General features: G+C 39.2%; 1 protein-coding gene across 1 annotated transcript; it reads left to right on the top strand.

Annotated features, from left to right (window-relative positions):
• The first annotated feature begins 11,466 nt into the window (after nt 1-11,466).
• LOC145895178 (tyrosine-protein kinase Src42A-like) lies at nt 11,467-12,933 on the top strand. The gene is made up of 3 exons (XM_082983949.1): nt 11,467-11,614; nt 11,775-11,912; nt 12,166-12,933. The coding sequence occupies exons 1-3, from the start codon at nt 11,517-11,519 to the stop codon at nt 12,446-12,448; spliced, it is 519 nt and encodes a 172-aa protein (XP_082840075.1). The 5' UTR covers nt 11,467-11,516; the 3' UTR covers nt 12,449-12,933.
• Nucleotides 12,934-13,308: the final 375 nt, after the last annotated feature.

Below are 13,308 nucleotides of genomic sequence, written 5' to 3'. Positions count from 1 at the left end.
GGTATTTTTGCTGGCTGTATATTGTTTTTTTCATGATTTCGCCACATCGAGAGCAGCAATATTAGTTCCAAACAGTTGTTTGGTCGTGGTGTAACGTTTCGGATTGCGACTGCAAATTCACCACAATGAGTTGCATTCAAGGCCGCTCTTTTGTTTATATTCCTAACAAATTGTTTTGTTTTCAATTTGAATACTAAATAACGCTTCAAAGATTGCCATATAAGCATAAATATTCTTTACAGCGAGGGTTACACCGGTGATGGATACAACAGCTGTAGGAAAATGATAAACCCCGTGATCGTTGTTCTTGTGACCGTATGTGTGATTACTGTGTTTCTTATTATGTTCTTCGTCATCAGACGTCGACGAAAACGAATGAGAAAGTAAGTTTCCAATACAAATATGTGGGTGGATTACCAAAAGGCAGATGTCGATTTTTGAATAATTTTGGTTACAGAGCGTCGATGTCATTGAATGCAGCACGTGAAGAAATCCCACTCTGCATTGTCAATGAGTAACTTGGAACCTTCGTGGATGGAATTCCTTTCCTGGCTAAACTTTTCACAAGGATTTTTTTCCTGTTGTCGAACACATGGACCTTTGCTGAAAATTATGTTCTTTTTCATGCCCTTGTTTATTATTGCACAATGAATATATGAGTATAGACTGTCAACGAAATTGAATATTATTTTTACGAGGTGATTGGGTAAATGACCAACAATACCCTAAGCGCTTGGGCAAAATATAAAGGTAATCTTACCTAAATTCAATTATTTTTTCTTTCACGCAGAAAAAAACGTTAAGTAGAGAATTTCAGAACCTAATATTTTTAAGGTATTTGGGTGAATTAACAATTGGTTGAATAAATACTCTAGTGCATTGGTTGAAAGGTTCACTAAAAAGAAAAACGAAGTTTTCACCAAATAATAAATTTTAGTAAATTGTTTGAACAACAAATTGTTCAAAACCTCAGTCTTGTCGCAGGTCAAACAACATACCTATCGTCGCAGAAAATGTAATATTTGACTCGAAAACAAAACAAATAGTAACTGTTGATGCATTATCTCTATATTAGCGCCCCAGGATTTTTTGCAGCAGCGCACCCCCGGCAGTGTTTCAATTTAACATTACGTTTTTATAAACAGTTTTTTCTAAACTAACAAGACATGCTGCCTATGAAGTTACATGCTCCACTGTTTATGTTATGTGATAAAATTCAATTGTATATTCAGCCTGTTGGAACTCTGTTAACTGCATGAGTTTGTCAAACATACTCGAATTATACAAATTCTAAAATATAATGCGTTTTTTGCATTTCCATTGAGTTGGTAGTATCAGATCTACGCTATGTATTGCTGGCAGTACAATCAAATACCTAGTTATTGTTGCAATATACTTCATCAGACAATTTATCTTTATTGCCCTCCGTCTGGAATCGAGTAACATACTCTTTGACACGATAAGTCATGAACAGGGAAAGTCATTAACAATCCAACATCGATGTAATTGGTCAAAGATAAACACTAATCACGACGGGGCAGCGCAGAGCTCGTTTGCATTGTGAGCAAAACCATGGGATTTTACCATTTCCTATGTTCCAGGTACGAGTAGCGTTGGCTGCACTCCGTTGCGGTTTCGGTACAGTGAGACGAAAAAAGATACATTTCCAGTTAAAAGCGCCACCACAGACAGATATACAAGTGATAGCTGTTTGCCTGCATGGCTTAGTCACTGTTTTCATATAATGTTGTACTTCAAAACGTGTTAGTTAGAAATGGCGCAGCAACTAAGCTTGGAAAAATGCTCCCAGCTGCAGCTTACAGCTGAATGATTTGCACGAGCTAATGTACTCTACCCAGTAGATATGCAATAATGCTAAATCCGTAAGTTGTCAAGCTTTAGTCCTTGTACAACTAATAATATACGTGAGGAAATTCTGTTGAAAGAGACAAAAATTTTGTTGAAAGAGATGAAAAACACTTTTTGCAGCAACCACAGATGTAGTTTAATACAGGATGTGGAAACATTCCACGTTTAGCTGTTTCTGCATTTTACTTGTGGCCACGACCGAGGCACAACAAACTGCAAACAATTGTTCAAATGAAGGTCGTAAGTCCACTGTAAAATATCAGAATTTATATTAAAGTTGGACGCTCATTTAGTCTAACACATCTTAGCCTTTGGTTTTCTATTAAAATAAAGCCACAAACTACATGAATGACATATTTCTGGGATAACAAGTTTAGTCAAAACTAATGGTGCAACAAATAGTGAGAAAACGCACAGAGCGACAAGTTGTACGCGACACCCGACACAAATGTCTGAGACATAAAGAAGTGCAACGGTTTGAAAAATGCTGTTTAATTGCATGATTACTTTCAAAGAATATATAAAGGTCTAATAGTATGCGGATGGGTAAAAAAACACATCTGTGGAATGTCTGATACTTGCCATGGTCGGTATATCAAGAATAGGTGAGATAGTGATTATATGATATGCTTTAATCTTAGTGTTATACCAACAGGGGTTGGAGACTTGAAGAAAATCCAGATATCCCATTACCCTGAACTGTACCTTCCCAGTAACAAAAACCTCTCGACCGTTAAACTCAGCGTCACCTTCAACTGGACAGTGGAAAGTAAATAGAAATCACAGTATTTTGAGTACAAATAAACAAACACGACATGCTGCATACAAAATTTTTCAAAGTCATAGGAATTTAACGCATATCTAGTATCAATAAAATATACAGTTATTATAAACTGGGCAAAGTTAAAGTTAAGTGTTTTCTGTGCAATTGAGTATTGAGTGTTGTTTTGAAAACCGAAAGATTTGATTATTTTGGTTTTTAGATGAAGATTACGATGGTTTTATGTACTGTTTTTTCGACCGGGACAACCACATTTCAGCCAAAGGCGAGTATATCTACATCAAATTAGAGAATGGCTTACTGTACAGCACAGAGTGAACAAGTTTCGTGTGGTTTAAAAACACAAACTTTTGAGAACTAACAATCAACTTCAAATATCGAAATAAGACATCAAGTTGGTCAGTTTGATTCTTTTTCAATAAAAGATCTTGAGGAAGACTCGTGTACCACAAAACCATTCGAAAGAGTCTGCCAAAAACAGTTTGTTACAAATTGTCTTTAGTTTATCAATCTGTTGCAGGCTCGGATTATTACTATGACCTCCACGACCACTACTGCCAATCCATGATAGGCATGAAAATGTGGGTGACGAACGTTAATGGGGATTATGTGGAGTGCTCCTACCCGTGTGAGTCAGTTGATCTACAGGGTTGCAAAAGTGAAGAAATCTGCGTTACAACCGCTTATGTTGATCAGCCCTGTCCAATGGGACAAATAAAGGCCATAATGAAGGTATTTTCGATGAGTGAGCAAATACTATTACTCACCACATGCCCCAATAATAAATTCCGGACACATGACCAACCATCCTGCCAGACAGGACGGTACTGAAATCAGACAACACTCATGATTTTCACATATAGAGTGGTCGACGAAAAATGCAACGTTGGATTCGTCTTATTTTCGCGGAATTTATGTCGGTTTTGGTTAACCACCAAATTTGGCACGCCTTTGCTTCAAAAATGGCACGCGTGCTGGTTTCCACCAGAAATAAATATATATTTTGAAAATATATTCTTTATTTGCATGCTGTTTTAGATGGTATAGTCCGTATTCTACAGCCTACTTTGAGAAAACGTGCAAAACACGAATTACAAATCAAAACCAAGTAATTGTTAGTGTAAGTTTATTTGACCCCAAATGATTGCTGATTACAGAACCAAACCAACATCACGCTTCCTATCCGATTCGGTCGTTCGTATTGTTTTAACATTTTCGGGTACCGCGGAAGACGAATTTTTGGTAAAGCTCTACATAGTAGCGATGTCTACCTATTCTGTGGCTATCACCTCATCAACAAGCATCCGGTAGACGAGCAAGCAGCTTACAAGTATTGTCGCAGTGAACAAGTACTCAGTAGTGAGTTGTATTATTGGACATTTCTTTGGTTTTGAAACGTTTGGTAAAGTGCATGTTACAACAGCCTTGACAAGAGAAGAATCCTGCACCAGTTAACGACACAGTGAAGTTTAAGAGTTTATGTCTCATATTATTTGTAAATGAAATCCGCATTTGCGGGTTCTAAAGATGCCAAAATACAAAAAAACAATTCATTAAACTTTGATTTGCTTCACGCTATTGTAATGTGTTCAATACATCTGAAACGAGTTAAGTAATTGGTCCGTGATGCAAAAATTCATATCTTAACCTAGACTTGACATCGTCATCGGGACCACCAATCAACTTCACAATGCTCGAAGCATTCCGAAAACACAATGACCACACGATAACGGTGATGTTACAATGGCAAGCACCTCATGTCGTAGACAACATTGAAAACCGCTTGCCTGACAAATACTTGGTGTTGTACGTGAATCAAACCGGCTTTCACTCAAAGGCAGTTGAGGTAAAATCAATGTGTAGAAGTCCTTCAGGATTTACAGCATGGGTTGATTGTTAGTTGTGCTTATATGCAATGAGACCGCAATGGTTCGCATATTGTTTAACCACAACATCCCCTAATGCTGTAGTGCTTCTGTACCCTACTGCATGTATTCTATTATAATGTTAACATATTTGGCATGTTAAATATAAACGTGCAGGCCGTGCGAACTGGTAGTATTTGAGTGTCGTTTCTGACATAACAGACCGACAAATATTTCCACATTTCGTTAAAGGTGATACCATTTCCTGGTCAAGATGTGTTCACGTACACTTACCGTGGGCTACGCCCGAACAACACGTACGTGTTTAAGGCATTCGCTTACATGAATCTTAATGATAAGACCTGTCCTGGTGGAGAGACTTGCGAAAACTTTGGAACCGCGGCAGAAATAGAAGAATTCTTTGAAGGTTTGTGCAGACATTCGTTTAGCTTAAAAACACCTTGAATGATTAAATTCAATTAAAATTATGAAAGAATTGAAAATAAATTATCAAAAACCACTGACCAAAACAAAGTGTCTGTGTTGGTGGCCGTGGCTGAGGTGTAATTGCTGTAGAAAGTCGTCTTTTCTATTCTGGTATGGTGACATCTTCATTCGCTTACTTTTCCATAGATTGGAATCCCTGTCCAATAGACAGAGAAGTGAAAGAACGTCATTGCGATCCGCATGCGTTTTGTGAGATACTCAGCAAAGATCGTTCACGAATAAATTGCACCTGTAAACCTGGCTACAGCGGTGACGGGATTGACCGATCCATTGGGGGGGTTGGTTGCCAAAGTCCTAGTATACAGAATGATGAATTGATGGTTGTCGATACATTCTATTACCCTAATCTTCACCTTTCCGATCACACAAACCACTCCACCGCAAAACTAAGCGTTACTTACAACTGGACAGTGAAGGGTGGGTAGTGTTAATTGTGTATAAGCTGCAGACAGATGATATGTGGGTAATGTTGTTGTGCATTCTCTGCGAAGGCGTCAAGAGAGTCTTACACAGAGTTGTTTCAAAGATTTTCATTAAACTCGGCACACGTCTTATTGCAGACTTTTCATCTTATTGCAAACTTTAAAAAAATTTTACAGAACGGTATTTTGCGGTCTGAGCTCACTAAAAATCATTAATAGCTCCATCGTTTTAACATCGATTTGTTTTAGGAGACGATCACGACGGATTCATGTATTGCTTTTTTGACAGTGACGACCATACGTTGGCCTACGGCAAGTACCTCGAATCAAAATTTAAAACAAAAACATTTCAAGGCACATTACAACATATGAAAGAACAATTTGTCATGCATAATGTAGCACTTGCTTACGCTTAAGTGGAAATTAATCACTTGAAATTGATTCGCATTGAATTACTTAGATCGTTAGATCTATATAAAGTGCTGCGGAAAGTTCGCATAAACGACAAAGCATAGAACCTTCGTTTTTATAATCACGCGATGAGGTCTACAACCATATTTCGTTAACAGAAAACGAATATAAGAAGGACGAATACTGCCAAGCGTTGATCGGCATGAAAATGTGGGTCACAAACGTTGACGGAGATCTTGTGGAGTGCAAATACCCTTGCGAATCAGAGGACGTGACGAACTGCACAAGCTCGGAAAGTTGCGTTACTGCATTGGACGAAGTGGACCGGCCATGTCCAATGGGACAGATAAAAACAATCATGAAGGTATGAGAACGTCCAAATGTTAAATTACAGGTACTTAAAAATTTCCACCCAGCGAAAAAAAACACAAAATTGCCCAGAAAACTACAAAATTTACATGAACATCCTCATAAAGGTGCTGTCTTGGATTCACGTTGGTTCTAGACATTTTACGGTTGTTTTCAGAATCAAACAAATATCACGTTTCCCATCCGGTTCGGTCGTTCCTACACATTCCACATTATGCCTTATAGAGGCCGATGTATAATTGGCGTAGACAGGAATTATGGCCATGACGTGTATCTGTTTTGTGGCTATCACCTCATCAACAAGCATCCTGTCGACGAGCAAGCAGCTTCCGAGTATTGTCGCAGTGAACAAGTACTGAGTAGTAAGTGTACATTTCTTGTTTAGGCTGCAAGGATTTATATTTTCAAGACCAAATTGTATCTTGTAATGATATTTTCAAAACTGGAGCACAAAAAGGCTTACTGGTAATTTTAATTACCTTTAAATATTCAATAATATGACCAACGTCTACCATGTCTGCATTTTTTTACCACAAAGAACGCGTACCACATTCAATACATTTCTAATTTAGACTTGACTTCGTCTTCGGGGCCACCACTAAACTTCACTATGGTCGATTGGTACCGCAACCACACAGACCATACAATAACTGTAGTCTTGCAGTGGAAAGCACCTCACATTCTTGATGTTATCACCAACAGTTTACCTCCTGAGTATCGCTTGCGCTACGTAATGGATCATACATTCTCAAAACTATTGGTAGTAAGTACACACACGACAACCTATGAAATCATTCAATGTCGAAAGTGTTTTTCCAATGAATTCTTCATTAATTCAAAAGGAGTAACAGACAAACACACCAGTATAAGATCTTTATTTAAGAATTCGACAAAAGGCATCTTCAATTTCTGTCTGAAAATAGAATAGCAATAAAAAATTAAATTAATTAATTAAAACCACAACAAAAACAAAAACAACAACAAAATAACTCCACAGTAAGTCCACTTACTGGCTACCACGACAAAAAACAAAGCGATTAAAACGATAAAAAAATCTACTTTCTACGACAAAAATTGAAGATGCCATTAGGCGAAATTAATATTTCTGAAAATAAAGATCTTATACTGGTGTGATCGTCTATTACTTCTTTTGGAGCCCTAGGAATATTACATTGATTTGTAACGGCAGATCCGTCACATTTCTGATGTTTTTTTTCTATTTGTTCGTAAATGTAACGTTTAACTTCGTCATGGTGAAACCGAACAATTTTTAACATCTGTTTCACTTCGAAAGATCAAAGCGCAGGACGGAGAAACTTTGTTCAACTTCACGTATCAAAAACTACCTCCGAATGCCACATACTTGTTCCTCGTGACTGCGTACATACACCTGGATAAAGTTTGTATTGGGGACGACCACTGGTGCCAAAACTATGGATCCCCCGCATACTTGGAATACTTCTTTGAAGGTTTGAGAATTCGATTCTGAAGATCTAACAAATCATTTCTAATCACGATTTACGTTTCAAAAGTTTTCCAATATATGATATCAGAAGGAAATAGGTAACAAATAATCATTATAGCAATAAAAGGCCAACTAAAGAATACCCGCTTAAAAATAGTTTTGTGATCTGTGTCGCAAAAATTACATTTTGATACTTTAGTTGGAAAAACGTTTTTGTATTTAAGGTTTGTTTCTTACTTTTTGCATTTGGTTCTCGGTGCATTTGGTGGTTCTTGAACTCTGCTTTATATATTTCAGCCGCAAAATATTCAGGAAAAACTTCAATCAAATCATTCTGTTTAGATTGGGATCCCTGTCCAGTCGACGAAACTGTGAAAGAACGTCACTGCGATCCACATGCATATTGTGAGGTTCTCAGTAAAGATCGTTCTATTTTGAAATGCACCTGCAAACCCGGCTACAGTGGTGACGGGGTGGATCAGTTCATTGGCGGGACCGGCTGCAAAGACTACAACGCCTGTCACGGATCTACAGCTAAATGTGCCACGGCTGCAATATGCAAAGACAGGCCAGCACCCGAACTAGGTTATGATTGCTCTTGCGAGTAAGTTTCAGAGCTATTTCGTTAGATTTTCTGTGCATGACATATTAAGAACATAAACGACATCGAGCAGTTTCTTTAAAGCCAAAGGATGTCGTCCGCTTTATTAGCAGTGCGGATCGCATTTTTGAAACCATCCCATCTACACTTTGATCACTGTGCCCGCAACAATGTAAATTGATCGCAATTCTGTTTGAAAACAACTACTTGCACAAACACATTTACGCAACGTTGCATTAAAATGCCTAAACCAAAGGCAATCTAGCTTGGCATTATTGCTGGTTGCATATTGTTTTTTTCGTGATTTCGCCTCATCGAGAGCAGCAATATTAGTTCCAAACAGTTGTTCGGTCGTGGTGTAACGTATCGGATTGCGACTGCAAATTCACCACAATGAGTTGCATTCAAGGCCGCTCTTTTGTTTATATTCCTAACAAATTGTTTTCTTTTCAATTTGAACACTAAATAACGCTTCAAAGATTGCATTATAGGCATAAATATTCTTTACAGCGAGGGTTACACCGGTGATGGATACAACAGCTGTAGGAAAATGATAAACCCCGTGATCGTTGTTCTTGTGACCGTATGTTTGGTCACCGTGTGTCTTCTTATGTTCTTCGTCACCAGACGTCGACGAAAACGAATGAGAAAGTAAGTTTCCAACACAAATATGTGGGTGGATTACCAAAAGGCAGAAGTCGATTTTTTGAATAATTTTGGTTACAGACCGTCGATGTCATTGAATGTAGTTGGTGGTATGTAAATCCACTCTGCATTGACAATAGGTAACTTGCAAACACCGTGAATCGATTACTATTGTTGGACAAACCTTTCACAAAAACGATTTTCTGAACGAAAGTTTTTATCTTACGGCCAACAAAGACTCAGTGGCAGATGATTTCGTAATATTACTTACAAGGGCTGCTATAATATGATGGTTATATTTATATTCTTGTTGTATAAAGGAGACTCATATTCGACCAATCGCGGTTTGTCGCCGGCGAATCTCTGGCAGACCTGGCGCCTTTTCTAAACTACTCTCAGTTCGAAAACCATCTTCAAATGACCAACATGGGTCCTGTATTTGGACAAAAGTGGGAAATAGATCGAAACAACCTGGCTTTACACGGTTTGCCATTACTTTATATATAGTTTGGGGCAAGAATTTTGCCTTTTTCCAAAATAACTTGAACTAAACTGTTCTGAGGTTTGGGATAAAATAAACGTACAACTATAATGGAAACCGCCCCGATTAATTCACCTTTGCCATCAAAACCATAAACATTGACACTAACCGCTTACTTATTAACTCGCTCAGGCAATTTAAAGATAACGGCTTTCATCACTAAATTTCAGACGTACTCGGAAGGGGAAACTTTGGAGTCGTTTACAGAGCAACCTGGCACGACATTGGATCGAAAAAGGAAGTTGCCGTGGAATCGTTGACAGGTTATTTCAATTCAGTTGCAAAGTACCAGCCGTTAAAAGATTTCCAAAGCTTACTCTGCAAGCCTTGACACGATTTGTGAATAAATTTGTCGGGCATTTACGTAAAAGAAACTAAAGAAAATTGATTTGGTTGTCGGATGCCTTTGTTGCCAGGCACCTGGCAGACATTTAAATATATCGCACATAAGAAACCTGAGGCACAAATCTCCAAGTTTTGCTACCATTGCTATTCAGTGTGACTTGGAGGTAGTTGGCAACAGCAGCCTACATGTTCAGTCAGTTTTACTGTTTAACTTATAGCTTACAGCCTATTACATTTATTTTCCATTTTGAAACGTGGTTATTATATATTGAAATTTTATAAGATCTTTATTGTATTATTACCAGCAACAGTTACCCCAATCAAACCAGCCTACACCTGAGAAACATTTACCAAATTCATGTTCACCGAAAATTTGTAAATCAAATGGCTTTGCTTTCTTGCAGCTCTTCATGCGGTTGCATACAGGGAGGATTTCCTGGCTGAAATGGCGCTCCTAATGTCGCTTGGGCCGCACGACTCCATTATGGGGATCATTGGGGTGTGCACGACAAAGCTGGATGCGGACAACGAGTGCGAATCACCATTGTTGGTGACCGAGTACATGAAATATGGAGATTTGCTTCATTTCCTCTGGGATTGCAGGGAGGTTAGGATAGAAATCGTTTCCTTATTTATGACGTCATGCGAGACATTAAGTGCTGACAGCAACGCCTCTCAACATTACCTGGCGTCGTACGTGGGATAACGCTGTAAGCAGCATGGGTGTTAACATCTTGAAACAATAACAAACGGCTCCTAACCAAAACCATTCAAACCACAACGGTCAATCCGCATCATAACCTTTTTGGTGGGCATTAATATCAATAAAATGTCAGGGGGAAAAGGAAACCAAAGATTTCAGGGTTGCAGTGAAATTTTTGCAACCGACAAGGTTGACATTTACACGATCGGGAGGAGTGATCCGCACATATCATGGAAATTCCTATCTCACGTCAGCAAATATGCTGGTACCTACGTAGGAGTATTCGATTTTCCGATATTAATCGCTGTAAACCCAGCGATTAAGACGTAAAGCTGGATTCCCCGTTGCGTTTCTGCCAGTGGTCAGATCAAAATTCAACGCACAATGCAAACAACGACCAGTCGTCCTCGTGCTTTCAGCACAAGTCAAACCATAATTGAACAATCGCATAACCAAAATCTGAGTATTTTTGGGTTAGGGAAGCTATGGTCCCTACATGTCCCCCAGCTACGCCAATGGATGCTGTCTGCTGTTTTCCATAGTACAGATTTACTGCGCCGGTTCTTTACAGTATTGACCAAACACAAGATACGTAATTTGGTTTGAAGGCATCCAAGAGAAACCAGAATCCAATCTACAACTTCAGTGAGTCCAATCTCTACCAGATTGGGCGACAAATCGCCGGAGGTTTACATTTTCTCGCCTCCTCTAAGATTATTCACGGGGATGTCGCGGCCAGAAACATTTTAGTGGGAGAGGCAAGTATCCCCGAAAACCCAAACGTTCATTTTGCATGGTGTTAAATTGGGCGCAGATAGCGTTAAAGCTTGCACTACGGTGACTGATTTTATGAGGATTCGAAATTGCATGTAATGGATATTAATTCACAATGTTTTGTCAGTTTCCTATACGTAAGCAACATCCAAACTTTGCAGAACATGCAGTGTAAAATTTCTGACTTTGGTCTGGCCAACGACGTTTACCGCTACGGCATGATCAAGGGCGCCACCGAGCGACGAGTTCCGTTCAAGTGGGTCAGCCCCGAACGGATGATGGGAGGGAAAGTCCCTATTACGTGGCGAAGTGACGTGTAAGTTGTTTATATCATTAGATATAACACACTGGGCCCGTCCTAGAAAATACAGAATCAGGCAGACAGTGTAACCCTTTTAGAGAACGGGGTACTTTTTGACCCCGGGGCGATTTGGCCTAATCGACCACATAACAAATACTGCTTTCTTATATTCAAGGTGGTCTTTCGGCATATTACTTCACGAAATGGTAACAGTGGGTGCCACGCCATACCCTGATATTGAACAGAGTCATCTCTTTTATTCACTGGAAAAGGGGTACAGGATGCCAAAGCCCACGTCGTGCAACGATCATCTGTAAGTGTTGGAAATTGTGAGCTCAGTGCATCAATACGAAATCCTTACTGTAACTTTCGTTAATTGAAACATAAAGCACCAGAGGACTACACATGTTGGTATGAGCACATTTGATTAACTTGCTATCATAGTACAGCACGGTCTAGCACGTTTATGTATCGCGGGCAGTTAATTTTGGTTTAAACCTGTTTCAAAAACATAACATTTGTATCACCACTTCACATGTTGGCCACAAGTTTAAATATGTTTATAGATACAACCTCATGCTACAATGTTGGCAGTGGTTGCCAATGAACCGGCCGACCTTCGTCAACCTCCAGGAGCAGCTAAAAGATGTAAAAAGTGGTGGAACAGTGGACCGACAAATCTTGCCAACTGACAGCTTAGATGGAACAGGCGGAGACAAGCATTTGGCACCTTGGTCCACTGGCACCAACTTTGAAGTCAACAATATAGAACTTTTCCCGCAGTTTAATGGTGATGTTGGACATCAAGCCGGGGTCGATCTCCGCGTTGCTTTTGATGAAATTGTTTAAATAGTTGGAGACTAGGGTGGTCTATATCCTACCGAGATACTGTGTGCACAAGAATTTCACGTAAAATCCGTAGTAATTTTACACCTGAATTTCAATCCAAAACAAAGTCAAATGCACGTACAAGCAATCAGCCAATAATGACCTGTGAGCTGCAAACAGTTGTGCACACAGATACGACTGGTTTCCAGGCGGTTGCTTGGCTATAGTGTGTTCTACTGTGGTTCGTCTCCGGTAGTTTGTTACCTAACAGATTGACGTCGACTGCAATATCAGTAAAATAGTCTTCTTTGGTTAGTTAGTCAAGACCATCGTTAGTTACCATACTGATGGTTGAAACAGTGTGCATAACTGTCTGTAGCTTAATTATCAAATATCTTGTGTTGTCAACGGTGTGCCCCAAATGCTACCAATAACACAAGAGTGACAAAACGACAATTTAACTTTGTTCTGTGCTTGAGTTGATTTCTGTGTTTGAGTTGAGTATTCCGCCCACTGTCGAAGAATTATGTGAGAGAAATTTATGTGTAAATAAACCCCTGTTGTACATATTTTTGTTGGATTTATTTGGACTATAACGCTAGTGTGACGCAAAATGCGCAAGCAATTGTCCAACTCGCCTCTAACGTCAGAGCATGCAGTCCAAATATTCTCCGCAACTAAGCGGAACTATCGCTGCAACAATACTGATAGTTGCCCCCGAAAGGCGTGCTTGAAGTAGTAAATTTGCACCTGAATTTTAATTCAACACATAGTCAAATGCATGTACAAGCAATCAGCCAATAATGACATTTGAGCTGCAGACAGTTGTGCACGCCGATACGACTGGTTTCCAAGCGGTTGCTTGACCATGGTATGTTCTG

This window comes from Ascidia mentula, chromosome 3 (genome assembly GCF_947561715.1).
Source record: "Ascidia mentula chromosome 3, kaAscMent1.1, whole genome shotgun sequence".
In the NCBI taxonomy this organism is placed as follows: domain Eukaryota; kingdom Metazoa; phylum Chordata; class Ascidiacea; order Phlebobranchia; family Ascidiidae; genus Ascidia; species Ascidia mentula.
This window is presented reverse-complemented; position numbering and strand designations above follow the sequence as displayed.

Excerpts from the sequence above, each read along its gene's own strand:
- LOC145895178 (XM_082983949.1), top strand. The coding sequence starts at position 11,517 with ATGATCAAGGGCGCCACCGAGCGACGAGTTCCGTTCAAGTGGGTCAGC. Across the intron at positions 11,615-11,774 it reads ATTACGTGGCGAAGTGACGT|GTGGTCTTTCGGCATATTAC; the intron begins GTAAGTTGTTTA and ends CTTATATTCAAG. Across the intron at positions 11,913-12,165 it reads ACGTCGTGCAACGATCATCT|ATACAACCTCATGCTACAAT; the intron begins GTAAGTGTTGGA and ends ATATGTTTATAG.